General features: G+C 33.8%; 1 protein-coding gene across 1 annotated transcript in view; it reads left to right on the forward strand.

The window, feature by feature from the left end:
• DMD (dystrophin) overlaps positions 1 to 21,957 on the forward strand; it is a 2,022,175-nt gene that overhangs the window by 657,596 nt on the left and 1,342,622 nt on the right. Inside the window, exons 19-20 of the mRNA XM_081043053.1 lie at positions 7,149 to 7,236; positions 19,534 to 19,775. Of these exons, the coding sequence (XP_080899179.1) occupies positions 7,149 to 7,236; positions 19,534 to 19,775 (330 nt within the window). The remainder of the gene's footprint in view (positions 1 to 7,148; positions 7,237 to 19,533; positions 19,776 to 21,957) is intronic.

Here is a 21,957-nt window from a genome sequence, read left to right on the forward strand (position 1 = left end):
AAATGTCATACTCTCTACTAGCCCAGTGGGAGTACTTGTTTATCTGCTACTGAGTCCAAGGAATCCTGGTTAGTACCTTAGTCAAGAAGCATTCCTTTCTTTTTTGTTCAGGGGAGTTTATACTTCCTCTCATTTTCTTCAAGATAATAGCTTTTCATTATTCTATAACAAATGTTATAAGCACCATGTTGCTTTTTACAGTTTTTCTTTTCCTTAACCAAAGGAAGATGATGTATTAGGTTTTTCTTAATGCATTTTACATGGTACTATTTATTTTCTTGTTTTATTAAAGTTTATTGGGATGACAATGGTTAGTAAAGTTACATAGGTTTCAGGTGTACAATTCTGTAATACATCATCTATATATCCCATTGTGTGTTCACCACCCAGAGTCAGTTTTCCTTCCATCACCATATGTTTGTTCCCTTTTACCCTCACTTACCACCTCCCTCCCCCCTTACCCTCTGGTAACCACTAAACTATTGTCTGTGTCTATGAGTTTTTTTCTTCATTTGTTTGTCTTGTTCCTTTGTTGCTTTCAGTTTTATATCCCACATATCAGTGAAATCATATGGTTCTCAACTTTTTTCTGACATATTTCCCTTAGCATAATACTCTTATGATCCATCCATGTTGTCGCAAATGCACTATACATTTGCGACAACTATTTGTTTTCTATTAGGTAATTGTTTATTATTGTTGCCAGGAAATCATAAAAGTCCTGTTGAATGTGCCCAACTCCTCAACTATTCTGCAGTTTCTAGAAGACTTCTTTTTGCTCCAGCTTTACTAAGCTGGCAGGACCTGACCTCATGGGCTGTTTCTGTGTTCACTCTATGTATAGCTAGCAGGACTTGTCGTACATTTATACCTTCATAAGCATTTTAACTGTGGGTAGGGTGGGAGAGACTATAATATTGTATATAGAGACATTATGCTACAGTAGGCCTCACCTTATTATGTATCTAATGTGTACCAGGCACTATTCTAGGCACGGGTGGTAGTGTGAAGAAAGAAATACATGAGGATATCAGACTGTATACAGTTTATATTCCAGTAGGGAAGATGAACATGAAATAAGATTAAAATACAACATATAGAATGTTATTGATAAATTCCAAAGACAAAAATAAAAGAGGAATGAAGGCTAGGGAGTGTGTGTTTGTGTGTATGTGTGTAGATAACTAGAAGTCCTAGCTGAAAAGGGACATTTAAGTAACGATCTAAAGTCAGAGAGGAATTTCTTTCATGGATATGGGAGGTAAGGGCATTTCAGCATTTCAGGCAGGAGCATGCCTGGAGTGTTGGAGAACAACAAAGAGTGTGGCTGGAGCTGAGAAATGAAGATGTGTTCAATAGTAGCAGGAGAAGAGATCAGAGAGGTTAAGGTCTGGTGGGGTCATGGTTAGAACTTGGGCTTTTACTCAGAGTGAAGTGAGGTTATTGGAGAGTTGAGCTGACCTCTTTTGTGACTGTCTGCTGTATTAAGATATCATCAGGGATGTCGACAGATCAAAATAACTCTCCAGGTAATTCACCAAAAAGAGGGCTTATTCGAGAAAAAGAAACAAGAAACGAAACTACCCCAGCAGTGTGAGAACGTGCACCTCTGGCCAGACCTCCAACCGACTGCACGTGTGCAAAAAGAAAAGAGCCCAGCTTTCCCAAGATGGCCTCTATATAAATGGATCCCTCCCCCAGAAGTTACCATAAAATTTTAAAAGGAAGTCAGAACTAGAGAGTTAACAATGGGCCCAGCTCCACCCATTGTCCTCCCAGCTCTATGGTTAGTCATCATAAGATTCTAGTTCAGTTGCTTTCTGGATGTTTTAAGATTAGAGCCAACAGGATTTTCTGATGGATTGAATGTGGGGTTTGAGAAAGAGAGAGAGAGAGTTAAGAAGTCTAAGATTTTGACCTTTACAAATGGAAATAGAGATCGAACCTTAGGCTATGCTAAATTTAGACATCAGTGAGAGGAGATTGAGTGAAGGCAGTTTTTGAGGTAGGAAGAAAACTCTTTGTGCTTATACTCTAGGAAGCCAAGTTAAGAAATATTTCTAAGAAGTACGCTCGGAATCAAAATACAGAGGGTGCCAAAACAATGTGTGCACATTTTAAGAAAGGAAAACTGTATTAAAATTGTAATACTCAATATATACCAATAACAAAAGATGAATACAAGTCACCTTTGACTTCTGCAATGACAAGAGGTGCACAAAGTGGTTAACATCAGCGTCCAGACACTTCTGATTAAGGCAAACTACTGCCTGAGCAATGTTGACCAAAGTGTCCACTTGTATACATGTTTTTTGGCAGCCCCAGTATGTTGATAAATAAGATGAGGCCTGAGAATCAGCATTGAATGTAATAGTATGGAGGCTAATGGCGCCATTAATAGCAGCAGTTTTGATGGAACTATATACGGGAATAGGTGTGAGGGGCAGTTTTTTCTTTTTTATTAATTGGGCCAGTTTTTACTTTTCAAGATAGACCCATGGAATGCCAATTTTTCTCCTTAGTGTCATATTATTCTTAAGAGTAAGGGATATGCCCTCCCTTTTCCAGAACCGTATTTCTCTCCACACTTAGTTTTTGGTTGTTGTGTGTTTTACTTTTTTAAAAAAAAAAAAATATTTTACTTTTCTGTGCACTTTTCAGATTTTTTTTTTTTTTGGAAAGATGAGGGAAAGTAGAATCATTACTACTAATCTGACCTAGTTTAAAACAGAAGTTCATTTATTTCGTTTGAGAACAAATGCATGTTTGGCCAGATCCAGGAAAAAGGAAGTTGCAGTGATATTTATTTAGTCAATTTCTTTAACACTTTTTAGATGTGGTTATTTGGAAACTTCTCACATATTTCTGTGACCAAGGTGCTCTAATAAACCTGGTGCCAATTTTTCTTAACCTTGTTTTTAAGACCATTGACATCACCTTTCATTAGAATGACCATGTGTGCCAGTTTGTCTGGGTCATTCTCAATGTATGTCATTCCATTTGTCACAGCTCAATTATGTCTAGCTTTCCATTTTGCTATAAACATTGTCCCAATTTGGAAAGTACATTATGTGAAGAGCCTCCTCTAATCCCTGCAGAATCCCTGGAGGGTAGGTATCTTTATTGTTATTTTACATAGGATATATTGAAACTCAAAAAAAGGTTGAATCACTTTGTAAATGTCAAACAGGTGGTAAGAAGTGGAGACAATCCAAACCCACTGTGAACAGCGTGACTCCAAAACTTTTCTTTTCATTACCTGCTTTACTTACTGTCTCCTTGATACCCTACATTTTCTCATTTTAAATCAACCATCTAGCTGTGTCTGAAGTGAAATGTTTTCTGGACTCTTCACTCTCTTTAAAGTGATGTTACTTAACAGAACTCAGCTACCATCTGAACACTGGCAACTGCATGGACGAGGCCATTAACTGCTTCTTTCTTGAGCCTGTTTATTGATGCACCAGTTACTCAGTTTGCATACAATATACATCTGGCAATGGGGACAGTAATTGAGCTGTATACAGAGTTGCCAATTAGCCTATAGATTGTCAGTGTCCATTCTAAATGACTAGGCATTCCTTCTGGTTTGGTGGCCATGATGCATTAATGGTTAAATATTTTGAATATTATTCCTGACTACGTTCAAACTCTCAGGTCACTGCTGTGAACTGTAGTCAAGTATGTCCAAATCTGTCTTGATTAATTTCCATTGAAATACCCCGAGAAACAGCAGAGTGGATTATGTCTGAAAGAGAGCTGAACTTATAAATGGATGATCAGGGTTCTAATATTGCATTTGAAACTTTCTACTTCTATGGCCTTGGATATATGACTCACTCTTATTGATGCTCAGTTTTCTATTGTATAAAATAGGCTAACATAATGCTGATTCCCTCTATCCGACAGTATTATTATGACGTATATATGAAATTATGTACATAAATTGTCATTTGGTAGACAGTATAGGGGAACTCCATTTTTATCATGGTTCGTAATCTGTCAAATTGGAAGAGAAATAGTACCTACTTCATAGATTGTTTTGCTGTGGTGGTGGTTGTTATTGTTATTATTTATATTAGAATTACTGGAATGATGTGGTTAACCAAACAAGTCATTTAACCTCAAATATTACCCTGAATATAGTCAATGATAAGTTTGTCTCTCTGTTAGTAGCACCGATGGATTATTACATTAAATAAGTAGAATAAAGAGATGATCATGACATTTAGAGGCCCACTGATAATTTATTTTCATCATTTATGAAGACAATGTGGTGTGCCGATTCTACTCTTTATGTAATTTCCTGTTAAAAAAAAACACTCAACATGGATAAAATAGAAACCACTTTGATAGGAAAGGTTAAGTCTCAAACTAACTGAAAGAACAGCAGTTTTTGTCATTGTTCTTATTGTTGTTTTGTTGTAGTATATTTTTTTTTTCTCTGTCTCATTGATTGATTGATTGATGTAGTTCAAATTTGGGACACTCCAAATCCTGCTGTAGCTCTTGATAGTTGTGAATATTGTATGTTTAGTTAGAATATGCTTATTTTTTTTCTAAAGTGCCTAGAGTTCTTTCCACATAGAATTTAACTTTTAATGGAGAATAAAGTTAACGTATTGGAAAACACATGCGCTAATAAGCTGATAAGGACAGAGAATTTGGAAAATAGAAGTTGAGAGTTGAGATAATGTGAATTTGGGAGTTTTTCCTAGGTTCTTAAATAAGATGTTGTGGCTACTTTATTTTCGTGGACTACTTTATTTTCACGGACTTGTTAGTTCAACTATCAGATTAGAACCTTCCATGGTTCTCAGCATGCTTGTGTTTACAGATCAATAATATCGGTGTGAAGATGACTTTCAAGATAATCCAGAAGTTTCACCTGCTAATTGGTATGGGATCCTGGGTACCTATAATCCCCAAACACCACAATATGTGTGCTTTGAAAATTTCCTTTTTTTTTAATTTTTAACTAAATTTATTGGGATGACAGTGGTTAGTAAAATTACAAAGGTTTCAAGTGTACAATTCTGTAATACATCATCTATATATTACATTGTGTATTCAAGTAGAATACAAGATACTAAAATGAGTCCATTACCTTTGGAGTTTCCCTACTGATGAGATGAACCTCAGTTTTCAATTGCTGCCTTTGACAATATAATGTAAAATGTATATTTTCCAGCTAAGTTATAAGTACTTTAAAAATGATTATCATTTTATAGTGTTTTATTTTACTCTTCATTTATTCTGCTAAATTTAGTTTGTATATTGTATATTATATTTTCCCCTGATTGAATATAGTCTACTGTCTATCAGCTCTTTTATCCAATAATCCTTGAATCCAATAATCCTAGTTCATGAAACTTTTAAAAACCTTATTCATTTATGGTAATTCTTCAAATTGGAGAATCTTTTGAAATATTTAAAAATATGTGGATTATTTTATGAATGTTCCCATCATTTGTTGTGCTTGGGAAATAGTCTAATCTAAATGATTACTTATTTCTCTGGAAGTCTTCCTGATGTGTCCATGTTATCTATGTATTTATCTATCTACCTACCTGTCTGTCTATATTGATGACTCTGTCTGTCTTTATTTGCTTTCAAAAGGAGGGCACTAGATTGGCACTGTACAATTCCAGTTGGCACTTAACACACAAGGATTTTTAAATTTAAAGAAATTAAATTAAAAATTGATTTCCTTAATCACACTTGCCATGTTTCGTGTGCTTGGTACCCACATCGGGCTTGTGGCTACAGTATTAGCCAGTGCAGATACAGAGTATTTCCATTATTTCAGAAAGTTCTACTGAAAAACTCTCTGCAGAGTCTGCGTGTAGCTATTATATGTCATCCCTACCGTACTCTAGTATTACACCATGGAATACCATGTTTCCTTTTGGAGCAAAAATTAATATAAGACCTGGTCTTATTTTAATATAAGACTGGGTCTATATAATATAATATAATATAATATAATATAATATAATATAATATAATATAATATAATATAATTAATATACTATAATATAATTAATATAATATAATACAATACAATACAATACAATACAATATAATATAATATAATACTGGGTCTTATATTAATTTTTGCTCCAAAAGACGCATTAGAGCTGATAGTCCGGCTAGGTCTTATTTTTGGGGAAACACGGTAGTTGTTTAAATGCCTGTTGATCTAAATAACGTTTTGAAAACTAGTCTGATGTAGAATAGCTTCCTTCTACAAATGCAAGTGAAATCTTTGGATTATTTAACCATGGAACCATTGCTCTTACTAAATATTAAATGTAGTAGAGCTTTCTTTTTCTGTGGGTAGTTCTGTTTTAGGACATATATATCGTTACAGCCACATCTTTTTGTGACTATAGGAATATAGTGCTGAATCATGGTTTAAAATTTAGATCTCTGTAAAGACATTAGCTAAACTCAACAGTATCAAATGCTGGTTTTTGTTAATTTAAATAATTGTGTTTTATTGTGCAAAAGTTAACTCTGGTGGGGAGAAATGAACAAAAGAATTCAGAAAAAATTTTGAAACTAAATCCATTTTACCTTGAAATGGGAGCCTGTTAACATTTTAGAGAGAAAAATTAACCCACCATATTGTATTTAGATAACTGTGTTTTTTTCTATTTTTCTAAATTAGTCATGCCAGTATACTTTTTCCTGTTGTATATACTTACTGGATTTTCTATTTGATTTTTGTTTTAGAATATATACTTTTGTTATAGAGATATATATTTAAAAGATAAATTCCATTTTAATAATCGGATACTTTATCCTTTCATTGTTAGTTATAATTTGCCTTTGCTGGTTCTTTTTTTCCTCCTTTTTTTTTTTTGCAGTATTTCATTACAGTGCACCCGAAACTGTTATGTAAAAAAAGTTAATAGTAGAAATCTTATTAATAATAGTAGCAATTTTGTATGAAAATGGATTGTGTTTTCATTGACATTTTGATGCTTTTATTTTTGAGAAAGTTGAGAGCAAATCTTTAGATTCTCATGATGAGGTGACAGAGTGAAATATCTTAAGGCTTGAAAGGGCAAGTAGAAGTTATAATTACTGTGTAGCTTCATGATCCTTGTATTAAAATACATACCTTTGCTGTCATGCTGCAGGCCATAGAGCGAGAAAAAGCTGAGAAGTTCAGAAAACTACAAGATGCCAGCCGATCAGCTCAGGCCCTGGTGGAGCAGATGGTGAATGGTAATTACACGGACTTGATTTAGATAATCTTCTTAGGGATTTGATAAACACATAGGTTCATATTTATCAGCTGAATTATATCAGACAAGCACTTCCTGAATGCAAATTTCAATGAAAGTGGGTTTGTAAGCTTTTTATTGTTCTTTCTTAATGCGAAGCAAATTATTAGAGGAAATTCAGCTTTGAGTCCAATAGAAGAAAATGGGATGTGGTAGAATATTTCACCAATCTGTGGTGGTGAAATTAATTTTAATGCAAATCCTGCTAGCATTTGTCCAAACAATTTAAGAAAACAAGATTTGCAGAAATAATTCCAAATGTAAGCAATCATATATACTGTATGTAATGTGATTATAATCTGATTTTAAATAATTCTTGCAATACATTTTTCCAAACAGACTAAAATTATGGGGAATGTTTCATTAGTATACCTGTTTGCTAATAATATATGTGACATTTTGTATGTTGCTTTTCATTTTTTTCACTCATTTAAAAGAATGTCTCCTATAGGGAACTTTTATTTTTTAACTTTGTTTTGGGTGAGGTGAAAGAACAAAGCTAGCGAAAATTTCTTTTTTAAGTTTTTTCTTTCTTTTTTGGGGATTATTGGTGAACAGTGTGTTTCTCCAGGGCCCATCAGTTCCAAGTCGTTGTCCTTCAATCTAGTGGTGGAGGGAGCAGCTCAGTTCCAAGTCCAGTCGCCGTTTTCAGTTGCAGGGGGCACAGCCCACCATCCCATACGGCAACCTTGTTGTTGAGAGCTCATGCTCTAACCAAATGAGCCATCCGGCCGCCCCTCTGGAAGCTCAGCAGCAGCTTGTTGTCTTCAATCTAGTATGGAGGGCGCAGCTTCCTGGTCCATGGGGGAGTCGAACCGGCAACCCTGTTGTTCAGAGTTCGCGCTCTAACCAACTGAGCCATCTGGCCGCCCTTTATTTTTTCTTTTTAAGAGTGAGTTCAAATTAATCTTTGTTAACACTTAGGGCCTCAAAAGCTGTCTGAACAAAACATGTTATTGACATCAATTGTGAACAAACTTATTTCAAATTGTCATTGTTCTACTATTGAGTTCCTTTCCAGATATAAGTAATTTATGAAAATAAGGGATAACGCTGTTTCCAGACAAGATTCTTTTTTCATTTTTTCAAAGGATATGTTTACAAAATTGTTATCACCAAACGTAACTAATGTTTTTGTAGTGCATGTCAGCTTTTTCCCGAACTTGCCTACATTCTGGGGCTTGAATTCTATGTACAAGTTATTGTTTGCCTTAATTGCCATGTTGGCATTAAAAAGTTCAGTGATCTCCTTAGGAAATCAATTTATTTTCTTCTTCTAATTAGCCCCAAGGCTGTATTTGATTAGAAACAAAACAAGCAAATATGACAGCTGAGAATTGGGTTAGAAGTGAATGGATATATAGTCGATGCAAAATACTGAAAGGTTGTTGTTTAGATGCATTTTGCTGGGTGGTTTAACTGATGAGTTTGACAACAGCATATTCATGTTAAATAAAATTATATGATCTAAATTTTTTTCTTGTAGCTGTTACATAATTTCTCCCTAGGACCTACATATCACTTTTTCATTTTTATAAGCTGATGTAAAATTTATACTTTAAAATTGTCTCATTTTATAATCACATCAAGCATACCTTACCTCAAATCATCTGATAGTAGCTTATGCTGAATTACTAAAAAGGCAGTTAAAATGTGGAATAAGGGAATGTTTTTTTTTTTTTTTTTGATAGTTGAAACTGCATACGGGATAAAAACAATCATATGATTAGTGATAGTATCATTTTCTAGATTATTGCTCTCATTGCTCTGACTGAATGAAGAAAAATCAGGATGTATACTAAGTCCATAATAAATATTAATTATCTGGTTACATTCTATTTAGCAAAGCAAAATTAAGGCAGAAATTGAGATAATTATGTTGGTAATTTTGATTAGAAAATAATAATGCTCCTCAAGGAAAATGTGAACTTGTGTGAAAAGCAAAGAGCAGTATGAGGTGTTTGATTTGAGGCATTCTTCATTGGTTGGCTATATTGATCAAATTTAAAGCTTCTTAATTATGCCAGTGAAGATACAGTCTAACTGATACGTGTTTAGGCTCCAATTAAGGCTAACTAGAGCACAGCTCTGCTGCTCCATTCAATCAAACAATGTACATAATTACTAAAAAGAAGACTCAATGATTCTAACTTCTTTTTGTCCTGTTATTTTTTGTGGTCCTTCATAGAACAAGGTGCATAATAGTTTATGTGATTATTTGTGCAAATTGTGAGTAAAACCAGGCACACAATAAGTGCCTGGAGTACCTCTCCAGATATATTTCAGAGGGAACCCTAACCCTAATCTGCGATAGCTCCACTAGCATAGAGCCAGAAACTAGAGTTTACTGGTGTGGCTCAGGAAGCTGAAAGGCAAACTGAGGTTTCTCTAAACCAGGTTTCCCAATAGTTAGCTCAGTATAGCTCTTAATTTACAAGCCCAGAATTTTCTTTCCGAAATTTGGCCTGGAGTTGTAATAAAACTTATAACCATATAGAACACATATATTCTTGTCCTTTTATTTATAGAAAGGAAAATGAGAGCTGACTCCTGATACTTTGTTTAAGATCTCATATAAACGCCTGTTCCTTCTAACTACACATCTTGTTCTCAAATTAAGATAAAGGCAAATAATTCTTGTACAATGTTATAATATTATGCAACTAATACAAATACATATCCATTTTCTTTATGTTTTACTGTGATAACATTTAACATATTCATAGTGTAAAAATATGTATGAAGAAAAGCCTGAGTACAGCTATTGCTATTGCATTTTAAACAAAGAATTTTACGAACTGTTTTATAAGTATACGTACATACATAGAAAACTGAATTTTCTACTTAAAATAACTTACCATGAGATTAGAGCACTTTTCTAAAATATCTGCAATAGTTTTTGAACTCTTCTTTTAAATTTTCTTTCAGAATGAAATTCTGAGACATGCAAAAGAAACAAAATTCCTCAGCACTTATATTTTACATCAGTTTTGACCCCAAATGGTACCTCAGACATATTTCCAAATCACTTTTGGCCATTTCAGAATACCTAGTAAAAGAATGAATTTTTAGCACCACTTAAGAAATACAGAAAACAAAATGTGTTAGTCCCAAAGGCAATTTCTTTTTCTTTTATATAAGTATTTTTTATTAAATATATTGGGGTAACATTGGTTAGTAAAATTATATGGGTTTCAAGTGTACAATTCTATAATACATCATCTATATATTGCATTGTGTGTCCACCACCCAGTGTCAATTCTCCTTCTGTAACCATATATTTGACCCCCTTTACCCTCTTCTGCCACCCCCACCACCGTTTATCCTCTGGTAACCAATAAACTGTTATCTGTGTCTATGAGTTTTTGTTTGTTTGTCTTATTCGTTTGTTGCTTTCAGTTTTATATGCCATATATGAGTGCAGTCATATGGTTCTCAACTTTTTCTGTCTGACTTATTTTGGTTAGCATGATTATTTCAAGATCCATCCATGTTGTTGCCAATGGCAATATTTCATCTTTTCTTATGGCTGAGTAGTATTCCATTGTGTATATGTACCACATCTTCTTTATCCAGTCATCTATCGAAGGATACTTTGGTGGTTTCTATGTCTTGGCCACTGTGAATAATGCTGCAGTGAACATTGAAGCACATATATCTTTACAGATCAGTGTTTTCAGACTTTTTGGGTAGATACTCAGCAGAGGGATTGCTGGTCATATGGTAATTCTTTTCTGATTTTTTTTGAGGAACCTCGCTATACTGTTTTCCATAGTGGCTGCACCAGTCTGCATTCCCACCAACAGTGTATGAGGGTTCCTTTTTCTCCACAGCCTCTCCAACACTTATTATTTGTCTTGTTGATGATAGTCATTCTAACAGGTGTGAGGTGATAGCTCACTGTGGTTTTGATTTGCATTTCCCTAATAGTGAATTTGAGCATTTTTTCATATATCTATTGACCGTATATATATCATCTTAGCAAGAGTGTCGGTTCAGGTCCTCTGCCCATTTTTCTTCTTAATTGGATTGTTTATTTATTTGTTGTTGAGTTGTACAAGTTTTTTAATATATTTTGGATATCAGCCCCTTATTAGAGGTGTTGTTTGGAAATATCTTCTCCCATTCAGCTGGTTGCCTCTGTGTTTTGTCGATGTATTCTTTTGGTGCACAGAAGCTTTTTGGTTTGATATAATCCCATTCATTTATTTTTACTTTTACTTCCCTTGCTTTTGAGGTCAAATTCATAAAATCCCCTCTGAACCCACAGTTTATAAGTTTAGTACCTATGCTTTCTCCTATGCACCTTATTGTTTCATGTCTTATGTTTAGGTCTTTGATCAATTTTGAGTTAATTTTGGTATATGGTGACAGATAGCACTCTAGTTTCATTCTGTTGTCTATGGCTTTCCAATTTTCCCAGCACCATTTTTTGAAGAGGCTGTCTTTTCTCCATTGTATGTTTTTCACTCCTTTGCCAAAAATTATCTGTCCATATTTACGTGGGTTTATTTCTGTGTTCTCAATTCTATTCCATTGGTCTGTGTGTCTGCTTTTCTGCCAATACCATGCTGTTTTGATTATTGTTGTTTTGTAGTATAAATTTAAGTCAGAAAGTGCATTCCCCATCAAAATCCCAGTGGCAGTTTTTAAAAGAAATAGAACAAAAGTCAAGAGAATTGTGTGGAATCACAAAAGACCATGAATAGCCAAGGCAGTTTCTTGAGAGAATTTAAGGTGTGGAGAAAGAGGTAGTTGGGAGGGGTCTTAAGAGTGTTAAAAGTGCAGAGATTACCATGATGGAAACAGAAGTGATTTTCATTTGATGTTGCACTTTTGTTAAAAATCAGTGTATGTCCTGAAAGCACGATTTCTTGTAACACATATTCAGTTTTGCAGAGTCACATAAAAGTTATAGTCAATTTTAAGATAATTTTCATTTTGTTGCACTTATCAAATGCAGAGAATTATATGCAGAATATGAAAATACAATTAATATTCAATATAATGTGAATTTTAATATTCACTCTATTCTGAATTTAACTGTGAATTTTCCAGAGGAATGATTTATATTTGAAGAATATGCACAGATTCAGTAAGAGATTCTTATTAATTTATTTGGAATATTTTCTTAAACCAAAAAAAGGAGGTTGCATAAAATATTTGCATACTTTAAACCTATACATGAACATTTTTCTTATGGATATCCAGGTTCTTTTAGAACAGCGTTAAGTGATCCTCATGATTTTGAGAGCTAATAAAGATGGTCTGCAATGCTACTAACAGAGAAAGTGTTAACTGAAAAACATATTTCTGGTGTTTGTAAATAGAATTGAGTTGTAATTTTTAACTGATTTACCTATTTCTTAACTATGTTTTTAACTAACATTAATTTGCTGTTCCTAACTCAACATCAATTGATTGGATAAGTATGGGGAGCAGTTTGATAGAATGTTGGATGGTAGAGAGAACCTCTTTTTATTCTCAAGAAATTGTTCACTTCCTAGAACTTTAATCAGAGTAAGTGGGAGACTAGATTGGGTACCTAGTGATCTTATTATGGTTCCTGTAGCTGTGTTACACCGAGAAGGGAAATTTCCAATTTTCTGTTTATTTTATTTTTTAAAAAGGATACAGGTAAAACTCTTTAAGGTCTATTTTTATATTTCTTTATTTAAGCCCAAAATAGTATAAAGTAATTAAATTTTAGAAAACTTTAGCAACTAAATATGGTAAAGAATCTTGTTACTATATCAGTACTATTGATTATTAATTAATGAATCCAGATTTCCTAAAATTTTACTTTGGATAGTTTTTAACTGATCTGCTTGCTTCAAAGTAAAAGCATTTTAGTGTATGCATGGGATTATGGGATTTCAGGACAATCCAGAACATTTTTATGCTTAAACATATGCTTACTGTGTTTTTATCTGTTTAAGATTAGAGTTATTCTTAATTCTTTTAGTAAAATAATGTTTTTGCATTTACATATATTCTCCTGTCAGTCAGATATAACAAAAAACCTGGTTTAGATGAATTGTTTTCCTTTATTAATATTGAAATTACCAAAAATAATTATATCAAAATAGTAATTTGAAAACATGTATAAGCATAGCTCAATTCCCCCTCTTTTAAGCCGTAAAAAGGTTTCATTACAATTTCCAGAGGAGATACTGTAACATAATTACCTAATAGGGTTAGTGAGGTTTCTATATTAAATTGTGCTTCACTTTCAATTTATAATTGTAGTTTTCCATGTGTTAATTAAAATCCTGAAGACAATCACATTAAGGAAATGTTTAAATAAAAGTAGTAATTATTAGTATATTAGACTAAAAGAACATTTCAAAACTATCATCCTGTCCATGTTAGATTATAGTGTTTAAGGTGATACCTAATAGTAAGTTTGCTAAGGATGGTAATTAAATAGCACGGACTGATAACACACAGATGAGAGCCCCTCTTATCTACATTAACTACTTAACTGTATTTTTAGTATTTTGGTTTGTAGCTCATTAAGTACTTCACGTGAATGATGTCATTTGAGTTTGGGCCATAAAATTTCGTCAGATGGTCAAGGGCATGGATTATAGTCAGTTTGGCTCAGCTCATATCCAAGCACTCATTATTATCTTCGCTTCACATTATTGCAAAGGATTTTGTGTGGCAATTATATATTTTAATGGGAAGAGATTCTGCAATTGGTCTGTGTATCAATGGGGCATGGAAATAGTACTATTTGCAGTCATCCAGCCCCTCCATTGTGAATGAGTAGCTTTCCACAGTTGCACCCATTTCTTCTTCTCTCACTCTTTCGTCAGTTCTGGGCAATTTGATTTATGTCTCCTGTTTCTCCATGGGACACATGGGATAGTGGTCTACACAGAGTCACACTCAATAAATGTTAATTGACAGACACATTTTCCCCATTTAATTCTAATCTGCAAAGGAAGAGACTCTGTGTGTGTGTGTATGTGTGTTTGTGTGTGTGTGTGTGTGTGTGAAAGGAGGAGTTTATAGTAGTCACTGTTGTAGAAAATTAGTCACAAAAACAAATATAAGTTGGAATCTGACTTTTTTCTCTTATAATTCAATGACGTTTGTAAATAGGCATAATGTCCTCAGGGTTTTTGAAAAATAATTTCGGGAACGTAATCAATAATGTTGTAAAGATTTTGTAGGGTATCTGATGGATTCAGGTCCCATTTGGGAGACCACCTCAGGGAAGATGTAGATGCCTGATCACTGCACTGTACACCTGAAGCTGAACAATAATGAATGCCAACTATAATTTTATATATATATATAAAAGAGTTATATTAGTAAATATATGGATTATATTTGCTACGGGTATCTTGTATTTATTTTTAAAAGGTATTAATTTTTAAAAGGTATTATTTTAAAAAACGTAGCGTAGCTGTTATATAAAAGTTAGTGTGGTCATAGAAACCTCTAGGATTGAGTCTATAATACTCAAACCTTATTTTCATGGACTCTGAATAATTTCTACTATATTTTAGACTGTTAAATTGAATGTCAAATGAATTTGTAATGACCCTCACTTAATATGCAACAAAATTGGAGACTTTATTCTCAACTATAAGTTTTCATTTCAAATATCCTTCTAATTCTAGAGCTTTGAAAATACAGGTTTTGCATTATTCTACTCTGGTTTCATGGCTAATGATGAATATTTTTGGTGAGGAATACTTTGCTTTAAGTGGCAGTTCTGAAGTAACTTGCATGGAAGGTGGTACACAATTAAAATTATTCTAACAGTCTGTTATGCACTGTACACAAGTAGTAAAATTAATGGATGCACTTCAAGTAATGATCCATTTCCTCTGGGTGCAATATATTTATTCATAGACTATTTCAGAGGTTGTTTAGAATATGAGATGTGAATGGATTATGATCCATTATCCCTGAGATTTTAATGTGCTGCTACAAAATGGTTTCCATAAGTATTGTTCATAATGCTTGGTGAGTTACTGTTTGTATTCTTAAGTAGCTAACAAAAATTTAGTAAGACAGATGCTTAAATAATTGATACTTAAAACTATGCAGATATTTACACTTACAAGCTGTCATAGAACTTAAAATTTTCAGTTGAGTTAAGGAGCATGCAATTCTATGAAATACACATAAAACAATTATAGAATAGTAAAATTATTCACATGTGAGTATTTGCTTGGGAAACACTTAGTACCCATTTTTGTTCTACAAAAATTTTAAGGAACATTCTCATAATATCACCAGTGGTACTAGATAATAGATGGCTATTTAATTCATGATGCTGAAGTAATGGCATGTATAATTTTAATTTAAGAGATATACATTAAGAATGTGACATGTGACAGTGCTTTTGATCCCTTGCCCAAGTATTTTAAAGCCAACTTGAAGCAAGAGAGACTGTGTGTGTGTGTGTGTGTTTGTGTTTGGCTTTTTGTGTCTGTGGCTATTGCTCCCCTAATGTTTGTATTTGTATGAAATAAGCTATTTTGTGTTGGGTGAGTTTGCAAGTACAGTGTGTATATTCTGTACCTACTCTAAGCTGAGAATTCTATCAGATACTGTCAGTGAAGCCATTTTTCTTAGAGGAGTTTATAATTTAGGACAGGTTATACTCTATTTGAGCAGGAAGCATATCCACATATGAATTAATGCAATATTTACACATACAAATCCTTCATAATAAGATGTCTGATTGTCTGGAGTCAACATATCTTTGCCAGTGACAATTAGAAATTTCTGTTTCTAATTTTTGGCATGGGTGTCTTTTATAACTTTAATTTTAAATGATTATAGATGTAATGCCAATTATTTCAAGATTTCCTAGTAAACACCTATGAATTCATCACTGGTTCATATAATTTAAAAAAAAATTATACGTACACTTTTTGTATCCCATGTTAGTGCCATATCATATAAAATTAGCACTAACTTTAAAAATATTAATCATTAGTTTTTCATAAATGACCTTCTTCCTGTCATGAAATGACCCTTTTCCCCCTAATTTCAACATTTGAAAGATCTGGTGTCTTTTCTTGTTTCCTACATGTTCTTTTTCATTTCTTTATATTAACATTGACTATTATTTATTGGTTTCCTGGTATATTTGAGACATTGTGTAACTACTTCACATATATTAATTCGGAGCCCTCATAGGTATCCTATGAGTTCATTTCTATTTTACGATCATTTCATGGATGAGAAAAATAAGACCCAATGAGATAAAATAACTGACTCCAATTCACCCATCTAGTAAAGGATGTTAAATTTGAATTCAGATCTACCTAGTACCAGAGCTCTTTCTGTGAATTTCTAGACCTGCCTACCTGCCTTCACCATTTATCCTAATACGGAGATCATTCTTTTATCTATTACTGTATTTTAATTGCCTTTATTCAATTAGGAAAATCAATATGCTAATAAATAGAGAGTATTGTGGATTTCATAGAGAATTTGTACAAAATTCACTTTTCATTTATTTTAATTTCTTTTACAGTGATGTTTAGTATCTGGACATTTTTTTGGCACAACATATTAAGCTAATAGTTTGGATAATAATCAACAAGGAATCATTAAAAGCTATCCCTGGATTTTAATAGATACCATAGAACCTGTTGGTACTTCGTTATAGTTTGATTTATATTCTGCTGATTAAATTAACATATATTATTCATGTTGAAAATTAAATTACAATTTTATTTTTCCAAATGCTTAGGGGTCTTCGTATGGTTGACCTCTTTCAAGTACAGTGATATATTGCTTTCTGTATTCCCATATCATTTAGATAAATGTTAAATAAGACTCAATCTAGCAGCAGTTCATCAGTCCCTTTAATTTACTTTAGCATCTCTGATCTGCCCATGTTGGACTTGAAATACCATGGACGTCCTTTTTCTAAGTGCTTATTCAAGTTTAACGTATGCTAAAAATATTTCTCCTAACCTTGGGATCATTTAGATCCATGGTACATTTTCGAGTCATCATCTAACATAATTTAGAATTTCTCTCCTTTGTATTTTTAAATTATTTCATTTCCCAACAATCACATTAGCATTTTATTGTAATATTTTTCCTCAAACTTAGTGCCTGTATGACTGGAGTTTTGGTTCTTCTCTTAGACCTTATAACAGACACTATCTTTTTACAACTACAGTTAATTACTTGGTAGCACCCCAAAACATTTCAGCACAGTTCTTGGTCATTGATGAAAAACAAATGATTGTAAACGCTATATCCCACAATACCTCCAGATTTCTCAGTAGGATCAATTGCTTCCTTAACTATTAGGGTGTTGTTAGGAGAATATTTAGATCCTGTAAACCACGTGCTGCCTCTTATAACTGTATATATGGAGACATGCATATGTTATCTTTTTACACTTCATTTTTTCAATTATTTCTTTTTAAATATATCAGCCAAAGAAGGAGGAAAAGCTGGTTGCCAGTAATATTTGCAGTTTCTTTTCTCCAGTGTCATCTGGGGTACTGTTAAACTTTGAAACGAGAGCTGTGTTGCAAATGAATTGAGAGATATGATTTGGCAGCATAACATAATTACAACAAAGTGAAAATTAGAATATCAGAGCAGAGGAAAGTAAGAGAGGGTAAAATAATACAGTTGTTGAATTCAAATTCATATTTTTTAGTCTTTGAAAAGAATGTAGAGCATGTGTGAGTTAGCAAAACCACAAGCCTTATGTTTCTTAGAGATGGTCTTCAGACTTCAGTAACTTCCTATTAACTAAATCATATTACCAAAAAGTATAGAAAAATGAATGAATATTCGTAACAGTAGGTTCTCCTAGACAACTTGGTCTTCACTAAATCACTTTACTGCTTAGGTATTTTCATCTAGAGGAAGAATCTAATAGTGAGGTTATGATCCCTTTGAGATGCCTGTGGATATATTTTGGGATAAGAAACATTCAAATATTCAGCATTTCAAAAATATAAGAAAGTTATCAGTGCTACATTGCTATATTTTGAAATACATACCATATTTAATATTTTAATGCAATGTAATTTACTAAGGAAGTTACTATATAAACTAATATATACTGGGAGTGCCAAAAAATATATACAAGCAGACACTTTGGTCAGTGTTGCTCAAGCAGTAGTTCACTGTAATCAGAAGAGTATGGAAACTGATGGTAACCACTTTGAGCACCTCTTGTAATTGCAGAAGTCACACGTGAGTTGTGTTCATCTTTTGTTATTGGTGTATATTGAGTATTACAATTTTAATGCAGTTTCCCTTTCTTAAAATGTGTACACGTTTTTTGGCACCCTCTGTATGTATGTGTGTGAGAACATCTAAACTTTGTGAACTAACTTGAGAGAGTGAATATTTTAACGCATAGCATTGCGTGTTGTTGCTTTCATGCTATGTATAGGATAGTATATGCTTGGATTGCCATTAATCGTATATCACATGGCAAAATAGAAATAAGATAGTATATATTAAAAGGTAGGGTATTGCTGAACGCATAGGTTCTCCAGAAGGCTGAAGGTGATAATGATGTACTTATGTTTCCATTTTGCCATTGATAGATCTTTTTCTGCTTTAGTGGTGCTATAGATGTCTTTACAACTGGCTGATCAACTTCCACATTTGTAAATGATATGTAAATAACATGAAAACCTTTTTATATATTAGAAAGATTGGTTTTCCTAGTGCTTGTTTCACTTCTTTGGATCCATAGACAATCTGTCCATTTCTGGCTTTCTGTAGCAGAAACAGAGACTACTGATTTTTGATAGCTTTTACCTTTAAAAATTACAAACAATGACATTTCAACTAATTTCCACGCCATTTAAAAAAAATGAAAATCTGAGTTAGGTTTTGGAGGTACATTTTAATAATACACGTGCTATTTAACATTTATTTGGGAACATCCAAAATGTCATTTGTCCATGATCAATCTTCCACTCCCCCCATCAGAGCTTTGACCATTTTTGTTTTTATTTAAATATGTTCTAATCTTCTACATCTTATGTGTTCTTAGTTATTATTTCATTACACATATTTTTATAAGCTGCAACTGTAATAATTTGCAATCGGTAATCAGAAATCATCTTGTTGCTTTTTCTTCTTTATCAGTAAATAAAGGATTTATTTGAAATGACTCAGATGATGAATATTTTTAAACTTGAGACACGTTGGTTTTTAGATAATGCTTTTCAGTCTGTGGCTTCAACGGATATATTTTCAAAATCTTTCTTTCTAGAGGGTGTTAATGCTGACAGCATCAAACAAGCCTCAGAACAACTGAACAGCCGGTGGGCCGAGTTCTGCCAATTGCTAAGTGAGAGACTTAACTGGCTGGAGTATCAGAACAACATCATCGCTTTCTATAATCAGCTACAACAATTGGAGCAGATGACAACTACTGCTGAAAACTGGTTGAAAACCCAACCCACCACCACCCCAGAGCCAGCGGCAATTGAAAGCCAGTTGAAAATTTGTAAGGTAAGAATCTTTCCTCATATTTGGAGTGCGAGCAATCAGAATTCCTTGGCAGTTTCTAGAAGAATAGCAAATTATTTAATAATAAAATCTCCCTTTACGAGATTTTAGTTTAACATAGTAAAGATCCAAATATAAACAAAGAAAATTGTTTTAAATAGGTGATACATGGATGCCTGCATCCTGAAAACAACAACAAAAATAACCCAACTAAACAAACTAAAAAAACCCCAAAGTATTTTGTTACCCATAGCTAATTGATTTTTCTCAGTTTGCAAAATGGTGAGGCAGTTTTGGAATCACATGTACCCTATAAGAAATAGCCAATAATTTGAAGGTCTTTCTTATGACAGCTCATGAGCTCAGAGGAAAACCCAGCCATATGTTGAAAAAGTGGGATTCTCACACACACAGCAACTGATATACTGTAAAATCAGATATATGAGGAAACTGTTTAAAACTGACAGTCCACTCCAATGAGCATAGCTTGAAGATTTCTTTACCAAAATATTTTATAAATATGCTTGGAGAATAGAGGAACCACAAGAGACAGTTATAGTAACCCATCGTCAAGGCTGTTACTATTCTTAAAACGGAAAAGATCAGGGAGAGAGATGTTACGGAAACCCAGGAGAGTCAGATGCCATTTGTCAAGATAGCCTTAAGAGCCAGCTCAAGTGCCAACACAAGAATGGAGCCAGAAAAATAAACACCCTGCTTTGCTCTCGTCCATGCCTCCAGTCTTCCCATGGACTAAAAATCAGAAGGCAGAAGACAAGGGGATATAGTATACAAATGTCATCTCCCTGGATCACAGAAGAAGGGTGAACAGTGGTTCTGGAGGGACAAACAACACATAAGTGGCACAAGAGGCCCTGAGAAAGAGATTGAAAGAGTATGTCTGCAAGAAGACAAGAGCTATATAATAATGTAAATCACCTGAGCTTTTTGCTCATAGTTCCTATGTGCTCCACACCTTTTATGGGAAGTGGGAAATTGATGAGAGGATAGATAGATGAAAAGGTTTCCAGCGTGAACCTTAATGATAGACAGATGGCTGGGTTTAATATAAAAAGCAATAAATGGGGGTTAATCTGCATACGTTGGAAAGAACAGTTTAAATAATGGGAGACTGGAGATAGAATGTTGACAGGGTTGATTGATTTGGAGGTGGTATTGAACCCATAAAGCGATGGGAAACTCAAAGCTATTTTGAAGAGAAAAACAATTGAAGGACTTTATAATTCTTCAAATATTAGACCTACAGCTTTACTAGGAAGTAAATAAACCCAGGGGATATATTTTTGGATAAAGAATGTTGTACAGAAAAGCATTTAGTTTATTAGGTAAATATACACATCAAGGAAATTTCTATATTTAGAAATATTTTGCTATTAAATAATAGAATCCATGACTTTTTTTGTCTGTGAATCTGTGGAATACTCTACCTACATTATGTCTTGCAACAGAAATCTGATAACCTGTACCTTAACCTGTTTCCTGAGATTCAGATGTAGAAATTAATAAGAACATCTACAAAATGCAGTCATTCATAAAATAGATAGGTGTTCAGGAATGATACTACGTGCATTAGCTGGATTGGGCTGCCATAGCAAATACCACAGACTGGGTGGCTTGAACAACAAAAATTGATTTTCTCACAGTTGTCGAGTCTGGGAGGTTCCAAGATCAAGGTCTGGCAGGGCTCACCTTCTGGTGAGAGCTCTCTTCCTGTCTTGCAGACAGCTGCCTTCTCACTGTGGCCTCACATTGCCTTTCCTTGGTGCATGTGTACAGAGGGAGAGAGACAAAATTTTCTTCTTGTCCTCATAAGGCCACCAATCCTATCAGATAAGGACACCACACTCACTACTTCATAAGCTGCTTCCTAAAAGTACTATCACCAGACAGCCTTCCATCTGGCCAAATGTAAATCAGGTTCTGGAATGTTTCATAGCAGATGTCAGTGCTGCCATTGGCAAGCCTGGTGTACAACGTGCATGTCAATAATTCCATATCCCAAAACACAGACATTTACCTCCTACCTGTTGTCTTATTCTTCCTCGGTGGATATTCCCCTACCTTCTTGAACTTGACTGACAGTCACATTGTGGGTTCGGGCTTTCACGTATAAATTTTGGGGGACATAACTCAATCCATAGCATTCTGATACTGCCCCCCATGC

Source organism: Rhinolophus hipposideros (assembly GCF_964194185.1).
Source record: "Rhinolophus hipposideros genome assembly, chromosome: X".
Taxonomy (NCBI): domain Eukaryota; kingdom Metazoa; phylum Chordata; class Mammalia; order Chiroptera; family Rhinolophidae; genus Rhinolophus; species Rhinolophus hipposideros.